At 48.5% G+C, this 14,106-nt stretch overlaps 1 protein-coding gene across 1 annotated transcript; it reads left to right on the forward strand.

Annotated features, from left to right (window-relative positions):
- The first annotated feature begins 9,832 nt into the window (after positions 1 to 9,832).
- Positions 9,833 to 13,327, forward strand: SSR3 (signal sequence receptor subunit 3). The gene is made up of 5 exons (XM_082287806.1): positions 9,833 to 10,005; positions 10,856 to 10,982; positions 11,457 to 11,555; positions 12,058 to 12,189; positions 12,828 to 13,327. Exons 1-5 carry the CDS (start codon positions 9,867 to 9,869, stop codon positions 12,892 to 12,894), a joined length of 564 nt encoding a protein of 187 aa, XP_082143932.1. The 5' UTR covers positions 9,833 to 9,866; the 3' UTR covers positions 12,895 to 13,327.
- Positions 13,328 to 14,106: the final 779 nt, after the last annotated feature.

Below are 14,106 nucleotides of genomic sequence, written 5' to 3' on the forward strand. Positions count from 1 at the left end.
GCCGCGAGAGCTGCGACGGCAGCGCCGGCCGGGGCGGAGCGCGGGCGGGCCGGGCCGGTTCCCCCGCCCTCGGCCGGTCCCCCCGCGGCGCCGGCCAGGCTGCAGCACGCCCCGTGCCCACCCCGGGCCGCCCGGCCGCCGCACCCCGCCCCGCACCGCTGTCAGCGGCGAGAACCGAAAGCGCCGCCCGAAGGAGTTCCCGAGAGCGATAGGACGAGAGGCCCCTTCGCGTTTCATTTATCACGCACCGAGCGTTTCGTTTCAGCCCGGCAGGGAGGGATGTCCCCGAGCACGGCACTGCGTGCGTCGGGCTCGCACGCGAGCCGGGGACGGGCCGGGAACACGCCGGGAATGAGCCGTGTCAGCCCGGGCGCTCCAGTCACGCAGCACGAAGGAACACACCGTCCTCACGGAACGCAAGGACGGTACCCTGACCCTCCCCGCGCCGCCGAGCTCTCGGTGCGAGCGGCTCCAGCTGCGCTAATTAATGAGTAAGAGACAAACACGGAGCCCATCCCGGAACAAAGTCACCCTGACTCACTTGGTGCACCCACACGCAGCCCCTGCCACGGCGCTGCCCGGATCGGGGCTGTGCTCCTGCCGGTGACACACTCCGGAAAAGCGAGCGTGGAGTGGAACAGGTTTCCCCAAGAGGCTGTGGCTGCCCCAGCCCGGGAAGTGCTCAAGGCCAGGTTGGAGGGGGCTTGGAGCAACCAGGTCTGTGGAAGGTGTCCCTGCCCCTGGCAGGGTGGTGGAACGAGAGGAATTTAAAGGTCCCTTCTCACCCCAGCCCGTCCTGTGATAACGCACTACAGGCAGCTATTGTTTATTTACAGAGTATTTTATGGCTGGAATTGGTTAAGAGCAGTTAACCTCCCTTTGTCCCAAAGCCATGCCCGTGCTGTCACCGTCTGGCTGTGCGTGTAAGGGAGCACGGGGCCGCTTCAGCTGTCCATGCCGGCCTGGCATGCTTCCCTGCTGAATCACAGCCTGTTCCCGGAGAAAACCCCAGCGGGGCACGGCCAGCAGTTCACACGGCCACCAACTACAACCAGTGCATGCACAGCATTAATATTGGCCAGACAAAATAACTTATAAAGGAGTCAATAACTTCAGAATATAACATTTATGTTGCTGGAACACCTACTGTATTACTTGCCCAGAGAAGCTGTAGCTCCCCATCCCTGGAAGTGTCCAAGGCCAGGTTGGACAGGGCTTAGAAGCAAGCTGATCTTTGGAAGGTGTCCCTGCCCATGGCAGGGGCTGGATCAAGATGAGCTTTAAGGTCCTTCCATCCCAAACGACTCTGGGCTTCCACAACTTGTGTTCTTGTTTTCTTTTTAAAGCCAGTCTTTCATTCCTTGTGCTCAGTGACTTTATGAAATTACACATACAGAAAATACAGGCAGCTGGAAGGAAACTTGTTTTAAGGTGACACAAGCTGTACAGCACAGCTGGAAAATGCTGCACAGCTGCATTTATAGTGCAGTAGGATATGCCATTTTCCCAACAAATTACAGAAATGGAACTCCATAGAATCACAGAATCTCAGACTGGTTTGGGTTGGGAGGGCCCTTAAAGCCCATCCAGTGCCACCCCTGCCATGGGCAGGGACACCTTCCACTGTCCCAGGCTGCTCCAAGCCCTGTCCAACCTGGCCTGGGGACTTCCAGGGATGGGGCAGCCACAGCTTCTCTGTGCCAGGGCCTCCCCACCCTCACAGGGAAGAATTTTCTCCAATCTAAACCCGCTCTCTGTCGGTTTGAAGCCATTCCCCCTCGTCCTGTCACTCCATGTCCTTGTAAATAAGTCTCTCTCCAACTGCATTGGAGACTCAAGAGAGGCTGAGTAAAGGTGGCATCTGTATCTGCAGGAGCTGAAGACAAATTATCATCTGTAAATTAATTGAGCTCTTGAGTGTCTGAAGCATCAGACAGAGCCTCCCAGTTTGTCTGGACTCGAGCGTTCCCGAGTAGGGTGACTGGGATGTGTCACATCCTCGTTCAGGGAGAAGGAGCTGCTCACATACACTTGTATTTATGTGCCACCACCAGAACAGAAATTACCACTTTGGAATAGCTCCCTTCACGCATGAGCTATAAATAAGAGGCACATATGGCTGAACTGCACACTGGGGTGGGCACAGCTCCTGCTACACTGGGGCTGGGAGGATGGAACTAGGCAAAGACACAGGCTTGGAATAACCATCTTTCCCCAAACAAACATGTAATTAAAGGAAACACAGCACACCAGACCCTCGTACACCCATTTCTGGGGCCACCCCACACAAATATAGAAAGAAACTCTGACCACCATGAAAGCATGATCTCATCTTTAAATACATGTTTAAATCTTAAGCAAGAGAAAGAAAGCTTTTAATTATTTCTTTCAGATGGTAAACGGCCCCAGCTGAATGCAGCAATTTACAACTCTGAGTTGCAAATACAGGATAATCAGTATGCACACTTGGATTTGCTGATGAAAGAGGGGAAACATCTGACTTAAATGTTTTTGATAAAACAACAAAGCTCTCAGGCTCCAACACATTCTTTTTCTAGTGACTCCTTTTCTACCTCAACTCTTGCACAATGAACATTCTTCACTTCCTAAAACACATCCCAGTACAGGAAAGTTCATTGTCCTTTCTAGTGTTTTATACAAGCCAACAAACAGCAACGTGCTGACAATTAACAAAGAGATCACAGAATGGTTTGGGGTGCAAGCACCTTAAAGCTCACCTCATTCCACCCCTGCCAAGGCCAGGGACACCTCCCACTGTCCCAGGCTGCCCCAAGCCCCAATGTCCAGCTTGGCCTTGGGCACTGCCAGGGATCCAGGGGCAGCCACAGCTGCTCTGGGCACCCTGTGCCAGGGCCTGCCCACCCTCCCAGGGAACAATTCCTTCCCAATCTCCCATCCAGCCCTGCCCTCTGGCACTGGGAAGCCATTCCCTGTGTCCTGTCCCTCCATGCCTTGTCCCCAGTCCCTCTGCAGCTCTCCTGGAGCCCCTTTAGGCCCTGGAGGGGGCTCTGAGCTCTCCCTGGAGCTTCTCCTCTCCAGGTGAGCACCCCCAGCTCTCCCAGCCTGGCTCCAGAGCAGAGGGGCTCCAGCCCTCAAGCATCTCTGGCCTGGCTGCAGCAGCTCCGGGTCCTTCCTGTGCTGGGTCCCAGGGCTGGGGCAGCTCTGCAGGTGGGCTCTCACCTGAGGGGGCAGAGGAGCAGAATTCCCCTCCCCTGCTGCCCACGCTGGGGCTCAGCCCAGGGCATGGGAGGTTCTGGGGGCTCAGCCCAGCGCACCCAGCCAGGTCTGGTCATGCTGAGCTCCCAAATTCTTCTCCTCAAGGCAGCTCCCAGTGCCTGGATTTGTGCTTTTCCATACCAATGCTTGATGACAAATGCTAATCCCCTGCAAATACCATTGCAAGCTCTACCCTTTGCCAGCCAGCCAGGGTAGGTGAGCACCCAGGGAAAGGAAAGGTCAGCGATGCAGACATTTATTAAAAGTTAACAGAAGGGAAAAGGTAATCTCTGATGTGCTGGCTGTGTCTCTGTGACGGGGAAATGATGCCAGCCAGGTTTCACTAATGGGAAAGAAGAGGCAGGAGGGCAGCAGAGGTTTAGTCACACTTGCACTCAGGAAGCCTTGGCTGGACTGACACCTACTGGGCTCCACCTGCTGTGGTCGGTCCTCAAGACAAGGAAAGCAGAAATGTCACAGTCCAAATATGTCAAGATGAAATTTTCTATTCATTAAATTAATTTATTAATTAATTTCTATTCATTAATTTAATTCTATTCATCTCCAGACCTTATCTGTTTATAAATGATAATCTACAGCAGGTAAATGGAAGAAGGTGGCTCTAATCTTTAAAATAAAAATTTTCTTGCTGGTTACCTGACATATTCACTGTGTGGAGGGGATTTTTTAGTGAACCTCCTATTTTTCTCTTTTACACTGCTCAAAAGAAAAGTCTCAAAACTTGAGTGGTTCCGATTCATCAATGGAACCTTCTAAATCCAGACCCAACTTTTACATCTGCAGCTGGCAGTAACCAGATTCATTTCCTTGGTCTCAAATTCTCCCTCTTTTAATATCTTGTACTGTAATTAAAAGTTTTGAAAGCACAGCGTGCTGTTTCTTCTATTGAATACACCTCAAGTTTGGTGAAAACAGCATTTATCAGGAAAAAATAATCATGTATTATACACGAGCATCACCACACTTCTGGTTATTTCACTATCACATAATCTTATCTCAGGAAGTGATTTAGGACTGATGAATTCGGACAGGGAACACATGATTCCAAGGTGGGCTCTCTGCCTGGAAATTTTGTTAGGAGTTAATCATTCCTGCAGAGGTATTTTAGTGCCCCAGCCAGAGGAACGGACCTTGACCCTTGGCCTGTGTGAGCAGACAGCACCTCTGTGCTTTCAGGATGTCAGCACAGCAGCACTGTCCAGCTGGAGCTCAGTCACTCCTGAGAGCTCCCCACTTAGGGAGTCCTATCTTATGGAACCAGAAATCATTTAGCACGGAACAGAAACAGAAACAAGTTCTAGGAGACACACTCAGGTCAGCAGTCTCTCCAGAACTCAGTTTTCTAGGTGGAGTTTCCTTCTGCAGCTGGACCTGTCTGAGGGGAAAATTAATGATGCTTCCAAACTAAAACAATAATATTTTTTAAAAGCCCTGTGTTTTATTTTTAAAATGCATGCAGTGAGCATTTGCAGGGAATCAGGTATAGACTGAGACCAGGTAACACTGTACACCAGAAAGTACCAGACTGGAGGGACACTCTGGGACATTAAACTGATTTGCTGAAGCACCCATCCAATCTGGAAGTTGATGTAAATACACAAATTAATACATGAAATGAGTCAAAATATGCCCACAGTGGGGACAGGCTCCTTTGGTTTAGATGGGATTTTGTTGAGCTGCTGCACCCTCTCGTGGAAGTTCTCTTAAATCCATGTAAACCCTGAAAATTTAGTTAAGGCCAAAGCAACACTTACCAATGCTTAACTAACACAAACTGATTCATAAAACACCACTGAACTTTTGAGACTTTTCAAGGATAATGATAATTCTGGAACACTTCCCAGGTGGATTCTGGCACCAGGTGAGCAGCAATGTGTGGACAGCAGTGCTTTGGTCCTGCTCCTTTAGGCCAACTCCTTTTTAAACTAAACAAAACAGGAATGTTCCTTTACAATGCAGTGTTGGCCAACTAAAATAGAAATATTTTCTAAAATCACCATCTAGTTCTACCTAGCACACAGACAGTTCACTATCTGCATCCAAATAATGTAATTAACCTAGTTCTATTTAGCAAACAGGTAATTCACTATCTACATGCAAATAAAGTCCATCCTTTAACCAAAATTTCCAACACGTTAAAAAAAGGATGCCTGGAAGGTAACAGCACTGTCCTGTTTTACATCTGAAAACCAGCTAAGAGCTGCTCCCTGGAGCAAACCTTTAGTTACCCAGTCAAACACTGAGAGCTGCAGCACCCTGGAGAAGTTGAAGGTTCAAATGAAGATCTCTGTAGACATCCCTGGAAAAGGTCAATCCTTACAAGAGAAGAGGGAGAGGCATTGCAAATTTGAATTCCTCCCAAGCTCTGCATGACTCAGCAAGGAGGGAAACAGGAGTGTACACACCTTAAACTGAGAATAAAGTAACTGAACGGACAAAACCAATGCTAAATTCAACAACACTTATTTCCTGTAAAATGCAGGAACCGAAGAACCAAAGTCTGAAGCTCAGGGAGCAGCTGGGTGGACCCAGGCTGCAGAACACCTAAATGAAACCAGCCCTAGGATGATGCAGAAACAGCCACATGCCTGCTCTGCTCAGCAGCTGCTCTTGGAAACAGCCTGAAGTGCTGTGAGGAGGAGATGCTCTGCTCTGCAAATGAGAATCTGCATTTGGACATTATTTCTTTCCACAAGAATTCTGTGTGGGAGCACACTAGAAATGCTTTATTGCTGGGATTCACCCATCTGTGTGTTGCTGGATTCAGCATTCCAGAAGGGTACAGGACACTGCCTTGCTACGTTCATTCTGTTCACGACTTTTTGTCTTTCACATTTCCTGTGGCTTTTTAAATTGGGAAAATATTTGGCAGAATCTTCTCTAAGCAGGCTCAAATTGAGCCCTGATTGGCCAACTGGAAACCACAAAGTTTTCTGTGGATGCATTAATCTCCAACTGTTCCAGGAGATGAGTAGTCAGTAACACCCCCTTTTATTCCCACAGCCAAACATCCCTCACATGGCACTTCAGTTTTAGTTCATCCTTCTTACTTTAGGTATTAGCATTTTAGGAACCACCAGCACAGGGATGGTCAGCTCTTTTGATTACACACTAGGTTAAATTTTCCTGTGGTTCAAGTCCAGGTGCTGGCCAAGCTCCAGGCTGCAGGAATAGGGAACCCCAGAGAAGGCACAGGTGGGAAGTAGCACCAAGCACCCTGAACCCCTCCCACACTGCTGAGGGATGGAGCAGCAGCGGTGGGTGGGTGCCAGGATGACACATGCCAGGCTCAGAAATCCCATCTGCCTGACTCCCTCCCACTGACAGGGATCAGTGCTGAACTGGACCAGGATTATCCCACTGCACATCACCTCACAAAGCCCCAGTGTGAGGACCATGGCAGAGCCACTTGTGGGCTGCTGCTCAAGGGACACAAGCTCAGTATCCCACGTGGACACGACTGCTTGACTGCCTTTGCAATGTGGTTATTTCCCAAACAGTGCCTCTGATACTGCTTTTCAAAAGTGGTCATTTCCAAACTCTTCCCAGAATAAATGCTGAGCAAGGCTGAATCTATTCCTAGACATGATTTCATTCACGTGGTCCACAGGCACAAGAACCTTAAAAATGCTAAAGAAGGAAACTGGAGCAGATGAGACCATTTCAAGACATCAAAAATGGGTCACATATGCTACTCACTGAGCTGCCTTCACCAACAGCGAGTGCCACAGAAATCCAGCAATTCCCAGCCTTCAGAAATGACAGGCACCTCTTTTGGGGGCTACATTCCAGAGGAAAGTGTCCCTGCCCTTGGCAGGGCTTGGAATGAGATGAGCTTTAAGGTCCCCTCCAACACAAACCACTCTGGGATTCTAAACCACATGGAGGGACTGATTTGTCTGGAAAATAACACAGCCAGATTATGGCTCCAGTTTTAAACCTCAGACACCACAGAATGTTTCAGGAAAAGCACAGCACACAGGAGAACTGGAAAGCTTCTCACTCACCCAGTTCCCATACACAGGGAGAAGCTGCTTAGTTCATGAGCGTCATACTCATCCAAAGGAGGCTTTCCTTTGTATTTAAACAATTTCCCATCAGCTGATCCCAAACTCAGCACATTAATCCCTTCCTGCATGATAGATTGCAGTAACCTGACACAAAGGTGTCTTGAGTCTAAGCACACATAAGTGACAACAGTAAAATACACAAAACAAACCCTGGCAGGAAAGGTCACTGCCCTCATTTAAATTTTTCAGCTTAGTCCACCTTACAAATTTAGAGAAAAAGTGAGAGCAGTAAAGACAATCCATGTATTTTCAGAATATTTATCACTGCTGCTGTGCTTCAGAAGAAATTTGGCTAGAAACCTAATTCCTAAGTTACAAAGACAGCAGCATTCATTTTCCTGTTACCAGGAGAACTTTCGCTTTCGGGTCACGGAGCCGTCGCTCCTCTGCTTCTGATGTCTCACATTCTCAACAGCTTCTGAGTAAGGATTTAGCCAAGATACAAATTTAGGCCCTTAAACAAAACCTGGAATTGTTTTATTTATTGGCAAATAAATAAAGTGTTGGCCCAGTTTATTTCTGGGCAAGCATCTATGAAACACTCAGGGTATGAAGCTCTCACTGTACACAGAGTTCTGCCTGAAGCCACAGTTTGCCAGTGCCAGGAGCTTTAAAAAAAGCAAAGCTCTCATTTGTTTTTCATGAAAATCTTTCATCATTCCACTGCCTAAATCAATGTCCTGTTTCATCCTAATGAGGAGACAGATGGTCACTGGGCAGATTTCATTCCAAAATGACAGCATCCTTCCCATGTAAACCAAACCACAAAAAAAAAGGACTTAATTACATCCCACCACAACACAAAACAAATTTACCCAGATGAGAGGAAGGAAGAAATCTGGGCAAGGACAGAGATAATGACTTATCTAAATCCTGAAATAATCTTAATTTTCCCCACAGTTTCCAACTACTTTATACAACTCTAAGCATGTTCTTTAACAAAAAAAATTCACATGACTGGCAGCATTGATTAATTACTGATGTTTCCTACTAGAATCACAAAGTGCTTTGGGTTTGGAGGGACCTTAAAGCCCATCCAGTTCCACACCCCCCCCAGCCATGGGCAGGGACATTGGGGGTTTAACCCACTTTACAAGGAAACCAAGACTGGTCTCCACCCTTGCTGAAGAGCCATCCTCAGCACACATTTGGGAATGCCACCTAAGAGACAAACTGCATTTCCCACCTGTGGAAGTGGAACTGCTGAAACCACTTCAGGAGAGGTTCACGCTTGGCAGTGTCCAAGGCCAGGCTGGACAGGGATAGTGGAAGGCATCCCTACCCACAGCAAGGCTGGAATGAGCTGAGCTTTAAGCCCCTTCCAGCCCAACCCATTCCATGATTCCATGATGAGGAGAAGGTTGGTTCCCTGGCTGTGGCAGCTGGGGAACTGCACACCTGCCCTCTGTGCACAGGTATGGCCTCCATGGTACTCACAGGTGTTCCTGCTGCTCCTCAGAGCTCCTGTGCTTCATCTGATGGGCTGGTGTGTCTGCAAATCCAGCCTGGGAATCCCTGCAGGAGAGAGATTTCCAAGCCTGCAGGGAGGTCTGGCTAGCAGAAGTGTAACTCCCATAGCTGCCTGCAGATAACATGACATCAATAGATCCTGTTAGCACACTGCATCAACACACTCTGCATCTGAAAATCTGCTCTGTTGGAAATTTATTATGAGCTCAAAAAGCAGAGTCCTACTGCACTTAAGTGTTGTATAAAGCTCTATCATAATGAATTCATTTTGATCATATTTAACCTCATTTAAATTTACTCTCATTTCCACACAGCATTTCCTCATGGCATGCACCTCGTGTTTTCTGGAAGCAGAGAACACTAGTAACTGGAGGGAACTAAATGGGGGAAATGACTTGGATTAAATTTTAGACAAATACATGCTTTGCTAAACGAAGTTTACATCAAAATGTTAAAGATATGAAAAGAACTGGCAGTCCTGGGGACAAGCAGTGCTGCAGCCAGCCCAGGCCACTGGGACAACGCCTGTACCCCACTGGCAAGCGCTCCCCACTGGTACAGGACGCTGCTGTTAATCCCCGAAATCTCTGCGGGCTGAGCATCTCCACCACAAACTGCAGAGGGAACACGACAAACAGTGAAAAGCAGGGCACGCTGCACGGCTCCCCAAGCTGGGGTGGAGCTGCGGAGATTAGGAATGGCTCTAAAAGCCTAAAACAAGACAGAAACGCTCTTCTGTGGGGGCTGGCGAGTGGGATTTTCACAGCTAGGGAGAACACGAGAGAAAACACGGGAAATTTCCACTCCTTCCCAGCCGAACTGTGACACCCCGGAGGGATCCCGCCCGCCGGGGACTCACCTGCCTCAGCCACGCGGGCAGCGGGGCTACATCGGGACTGGGATCGGGCTGGGGATGGGCTCGGGGCCGGGATGGGGACGGGGCCGGGCTCGGCGCCGGGCTGAGGGAGGGCCGCGCTCCGGAAGCGCTCCCGGCCGGCCGGGCCCGCCCCGCCCCGTGGCGCCTGACCCGGAGCCGCTCGGCCCGCGCTGACGCTGCCTTGTCCCGCCATGGCTCCCAAGGGCGGCCCCGGCGGCCGGCAGCAGTCCGAGGAGGATCTGCTGCTGCAGGACTTCAGCCGCAACCTCTCGGCCAAGTCCTCCGCGCTCTTCTTCGGCAACGCCTTCATCGTCTCCGCCATCCCCATCTGTGAGCGGGCGAGGGCGGGCGGCGTGTCCTGAGGGGAGATCCTGGAAGAGGGGGATCGGCAACCCTGGGGGGGGGGATACCCTGGAAGAGGGGGATCAGCAGCCCCTGAGGGGATCAGGACTCCCCACCGCCCACCGCGGGCTCTGTCCCGCTGCCCGCGGCGGATCCCGGGGCTGCTGCGCCGCGCCCGGCTCCGAGCCCACCGCAGGCGGGGCTGTCCTGGATCGGAGCCCTGTGGGATCCTGGCTCCGGCCGTGTGGGATCCTGGTTCTGAGCCCGGTGGGATCCTGGTTCTGAGCCCTGTGGGATCCTGGCTCCGGCCGTGTGGGATCCTGGTTCTGAGCCCGGTGGGATCCTGGATCTGAGCCCTGTGGGATCCTGGCTCCGGCCGTGTGAGATCCTGGTTCTGAGCCCGGTGGGATCCTGGATCTGAGCCCTGTGGGATCCTGGATCTGAGCCCGGTGGGATCCTGGCTCCGGCCGTGTGAGATCCTGGTTCTGAGCCGTGTGGGATCCTGGATCGGAGCCCTGTGGGATCCTGGCCCCGGCCGTGCCGGGTCCCGCCCGGCAGCGGTGCCGGTCCCCGGCCGCTGGGGCAGCACTGACGTGTCACCGGAGCAGCGCCGCGGTGCTCTCACAAAGCCCCTTTCAGCCACGCACAAAGCTCATTTCCCCGTTCCAGAGTACCTTCAATGCAGTTGAAAGCCCCCCAGGTGATTTTGGAGGAGTTGGCTTTGGTCTGGCAGAGCCAATGCGGAATTACAGAGCTCAGATCTCAATATGGGTCTCCAGTAAAGGGGTGTTTTTCTTGGAGAGAAATAGCTTCAAATACCATTCTTCCTTTTTTTAAGGGCTTTATTGGAGAATATGGCATATGGATCTTGTTCAGTCTGCAGTCCTGTACAGCGTCATGACCCTCATCAGTACCTATCTTGTGGCTTTTGCATATAAAAACGTCAAGTTTGTCCTCAAACACAAGTAAGTTTGGAGCTTGTTTGAATTTATCATTTAATAATTTAACAAAACCAGAATTTACTACTGTAATTTTTTATTAATAAGAATGCCTGAAATGTTACTCCAAAAATTACTTTGCACGGAAGTATCCTAATTAGTTTCTGTTGTTCTCTTGCAATTATAATCAAATCTTGTCAGCTAAGAGTACGGTAATACAGCAAATCCACCTTCATGCTCAGGGGGTATTACCACAAATTATGTTTCAATTATGAATTATATTACTCTATGTAAGTTATATTACTGTTAGTACTTGTTATTAGTATTTCTTGTCGTCCCTTCACCTTGACAGAACTTATGTATTGGCTAAGTTTTATTTTTTTTTAATATATTTTTAAATTTTATTATTTATTTACTGTAAATACAACTTCCTGTAATCGCAGGGTTGGGTTGTGGGGTTTTTACGTTTCTGAAGTGTGACATGAGTGGTGTTACTTACAGAGTAGCCCAGAAAAGAGAAGATGCTGTTTCCAAAGAGGTGACTCGCAAGCTGTCCGAGGCGGACAACAGGAAGATGTCCCGCAAGGAGAAGGATGAAAGGTGATCTCTCTGTCCTCTTCCTTCTCTCCGTTGTAGCACTGCCTTAAATGTCTTCTTCAAGGCTCTGAGTGGGGTAGTAGGGACTGTGCTTGGCACTGCTTTTTCTGTATTCTGGTGAGCAGAAGCTGCAGTGTAGCTCTTGGTTCAGCTTCAGGCCTTTTTGAGGCGAGTTGTTACGGGAAGGTCTCAGATGCACTTGGTGTTAGAGGGGATCCCCATTGGGACTCTGCGGGGTGGGAGTTTTGGAGCCAAACCCTCTGTCTTCTAGGAGAAGTACTGCACACTTCGGAGTGTGGGTGTGCCAGGACATGTCCTGGATCCCTGGCAGTGTCCACAGCCAGCTTGGACAGGGCTTGGAGCAGCCTGGGATAGGGGAAGGTTCCACATGGCAGGGGTGGAATGGGATTGGGCTTTAAGGTTCCTCCCAACCCAAACCATTCCAGCATTCTGTGGTATCCATTGATTTAAATATATTAGAAATTTCATCTCCACTTGCTCCTAGGATTCTGTGGAAGAAAAATGAGGTTGCAGACTATGAAGCAACAACTTTCTCCATCTTCTACAACAACACCCTCTTTCTGGTCCTGGTCATCATTGCTTCCTTCTTTGTGCTGAAGAACTTCAACCCCACTGTGTATCCTTTATCCCCACACCAAAACCCCCACAGCCCCACTCCTTTTAGTTGTCACTACTAGCTGTAGTTGTCCTGTGGGCTGTGGCATTCCTCTGTTGGTCAGTGCAGCTCATTGTAGTGCATCAGCTTAGAATGTTGTAACAAAAAGAAGAGTTTACCAAAAAAAAGTCTCCCAATCACATAAATGTGACGTGAGATGTTCCTAGGATATTACTTGGACAATATACAGAAATTCTCCTGGCTTTGCCATTCCCATTGTGACTCTGGAGTGAGGACACAGCTCAGTTTCCTGCAGAAACACTGTGTCAGTGTTGGTTGCCTGGAGCTCTTACCTGACTGGATGCTTTAGTTTCAGTAACTTCACAACTGAAATTTCCTGAAGGAAATTAGCATTGCCAACAGGGCCGTTAATTCAAAAGCTGTATTTATAAAACTTGTGAGAGAACAGGCTTAACTTTACAGGTGTCTTAATTCTGCAGGTGAGTTCATGCCCTGATTGTGAGCTGTTTCATGTTGCAATAGTTCAGTTTTAAAACTACAGAGAAAGACCATTTCCATTCCTTCCTTTTCATAAAACTCCTACTCAGTGTTCTGTACCAAAGAAGTATCTTGACAATTCCTTAACCTGTTCCCTACAGAAACTACATCCTTTCTATCAGTGCTTCCTCAGGACTGATTGCTCTGCTGTCCACAGGATCCAAGTAGACAGAAAACCCACAGCAGTTTCTTCCTGTGAGAGGCTTCAACTGCCATGAAAATGTCTAAGGGTGGAATAGGAATATTTTTTCTTTTAGCATGAGGAAAATGTGGGGAGGGTTTGAACCCAAACTGGTTGAATTATATTTACTTTTGGTATCTTTACATGGTATTCGATATTGGAGTTATTCAGGTTTTTTTTTACTTAGCGAGGAGAGGGAATGGGGTGTGAGCTGTGAGCAGACATCACCACAGAGGAGTGATGGTGCTGCAGCTCCACCCTGGGACTCTGCTCACACAGCTGTACCTGCAGCCTGGAGCAGAATTCCCCTGGCAGTTCGGTGACTGGCCTCAGCCAAACTCACTGGGCATAGACGAGACAATCCCTTTATCATTGTAACTTGAGAAGTTGTAATAAAAAGGAGCTTTTTTTGCCATTTAATTCCATGTGTTTTCATTCTTCGTTTTTTAAAAAATGGGGGTTTTCATATCTGGGTTTGTCAACTCTTTCTGCTTCCAGAAGAGAGGAGACTTGTACAAGCTAACAGAGGTACTGTATTCATTAGAAGCACTCCTTATTTTTGAGTAACTTGGAGTCAGGACAAAACCTAAATCTCTTAGAAAAACACTTTGGAAGTGGTTTGAATGTACTTATTTTTTTCATTCATCTTCAAAGTGGTAAATAAATTAAAAACCCTGCCAGTTTCCCTGCACAGCTCAAGAAAAATGCTTTAGCTGGCTTTTAATAATGGGTTTATCAGACAATCCTGTGCCTTCTTTTCTGGCTATCACTGGAGCAGCTGTTCACTTAAATGCCAAATTCTACGGATATTAATGGAATTCCAGTTACAGATCCTGCCATGTCAGACTTGGGATCCTGAAGAGGGAAGAAAGAGAAAGTTTATAATCAGATTTAATGTAACAATTACTCTGCTAATCTTGGCTTCAATAGGATTAATGGACAGTAGAGGAAAATGGAGAATCTGAAGACCAGGAGACAGTAATGGCTCTATTTCTGACAAATTCAAGTACTTCTGGTCATTTAATACTCTTTAAATTAACTGTTTTCTCTCAAAATGCATGGATTTCTCTTTATCCCTTCTGCCTGACTGTTCACCACTGGAAGGAGACATTGCACAGTGCTGCTGCCTGCCTTGGACAGCTTCACCTTCCTTGGCCTCACTTCTTATAAGGGATATAACTGATGGATTTTAGGCTCTT

Source organism: Coloeus monedula (genome assembly GCF_965178545.1).
Source record: "Coloeus monedula genome assembly, chromosome: 10".
Classification (NCBI taxonomy): Eukaryota; Metazoa; Chordata; class Aves; order Passeriformes; family Corvidae; genus Coloeus; species Coloeus monedula.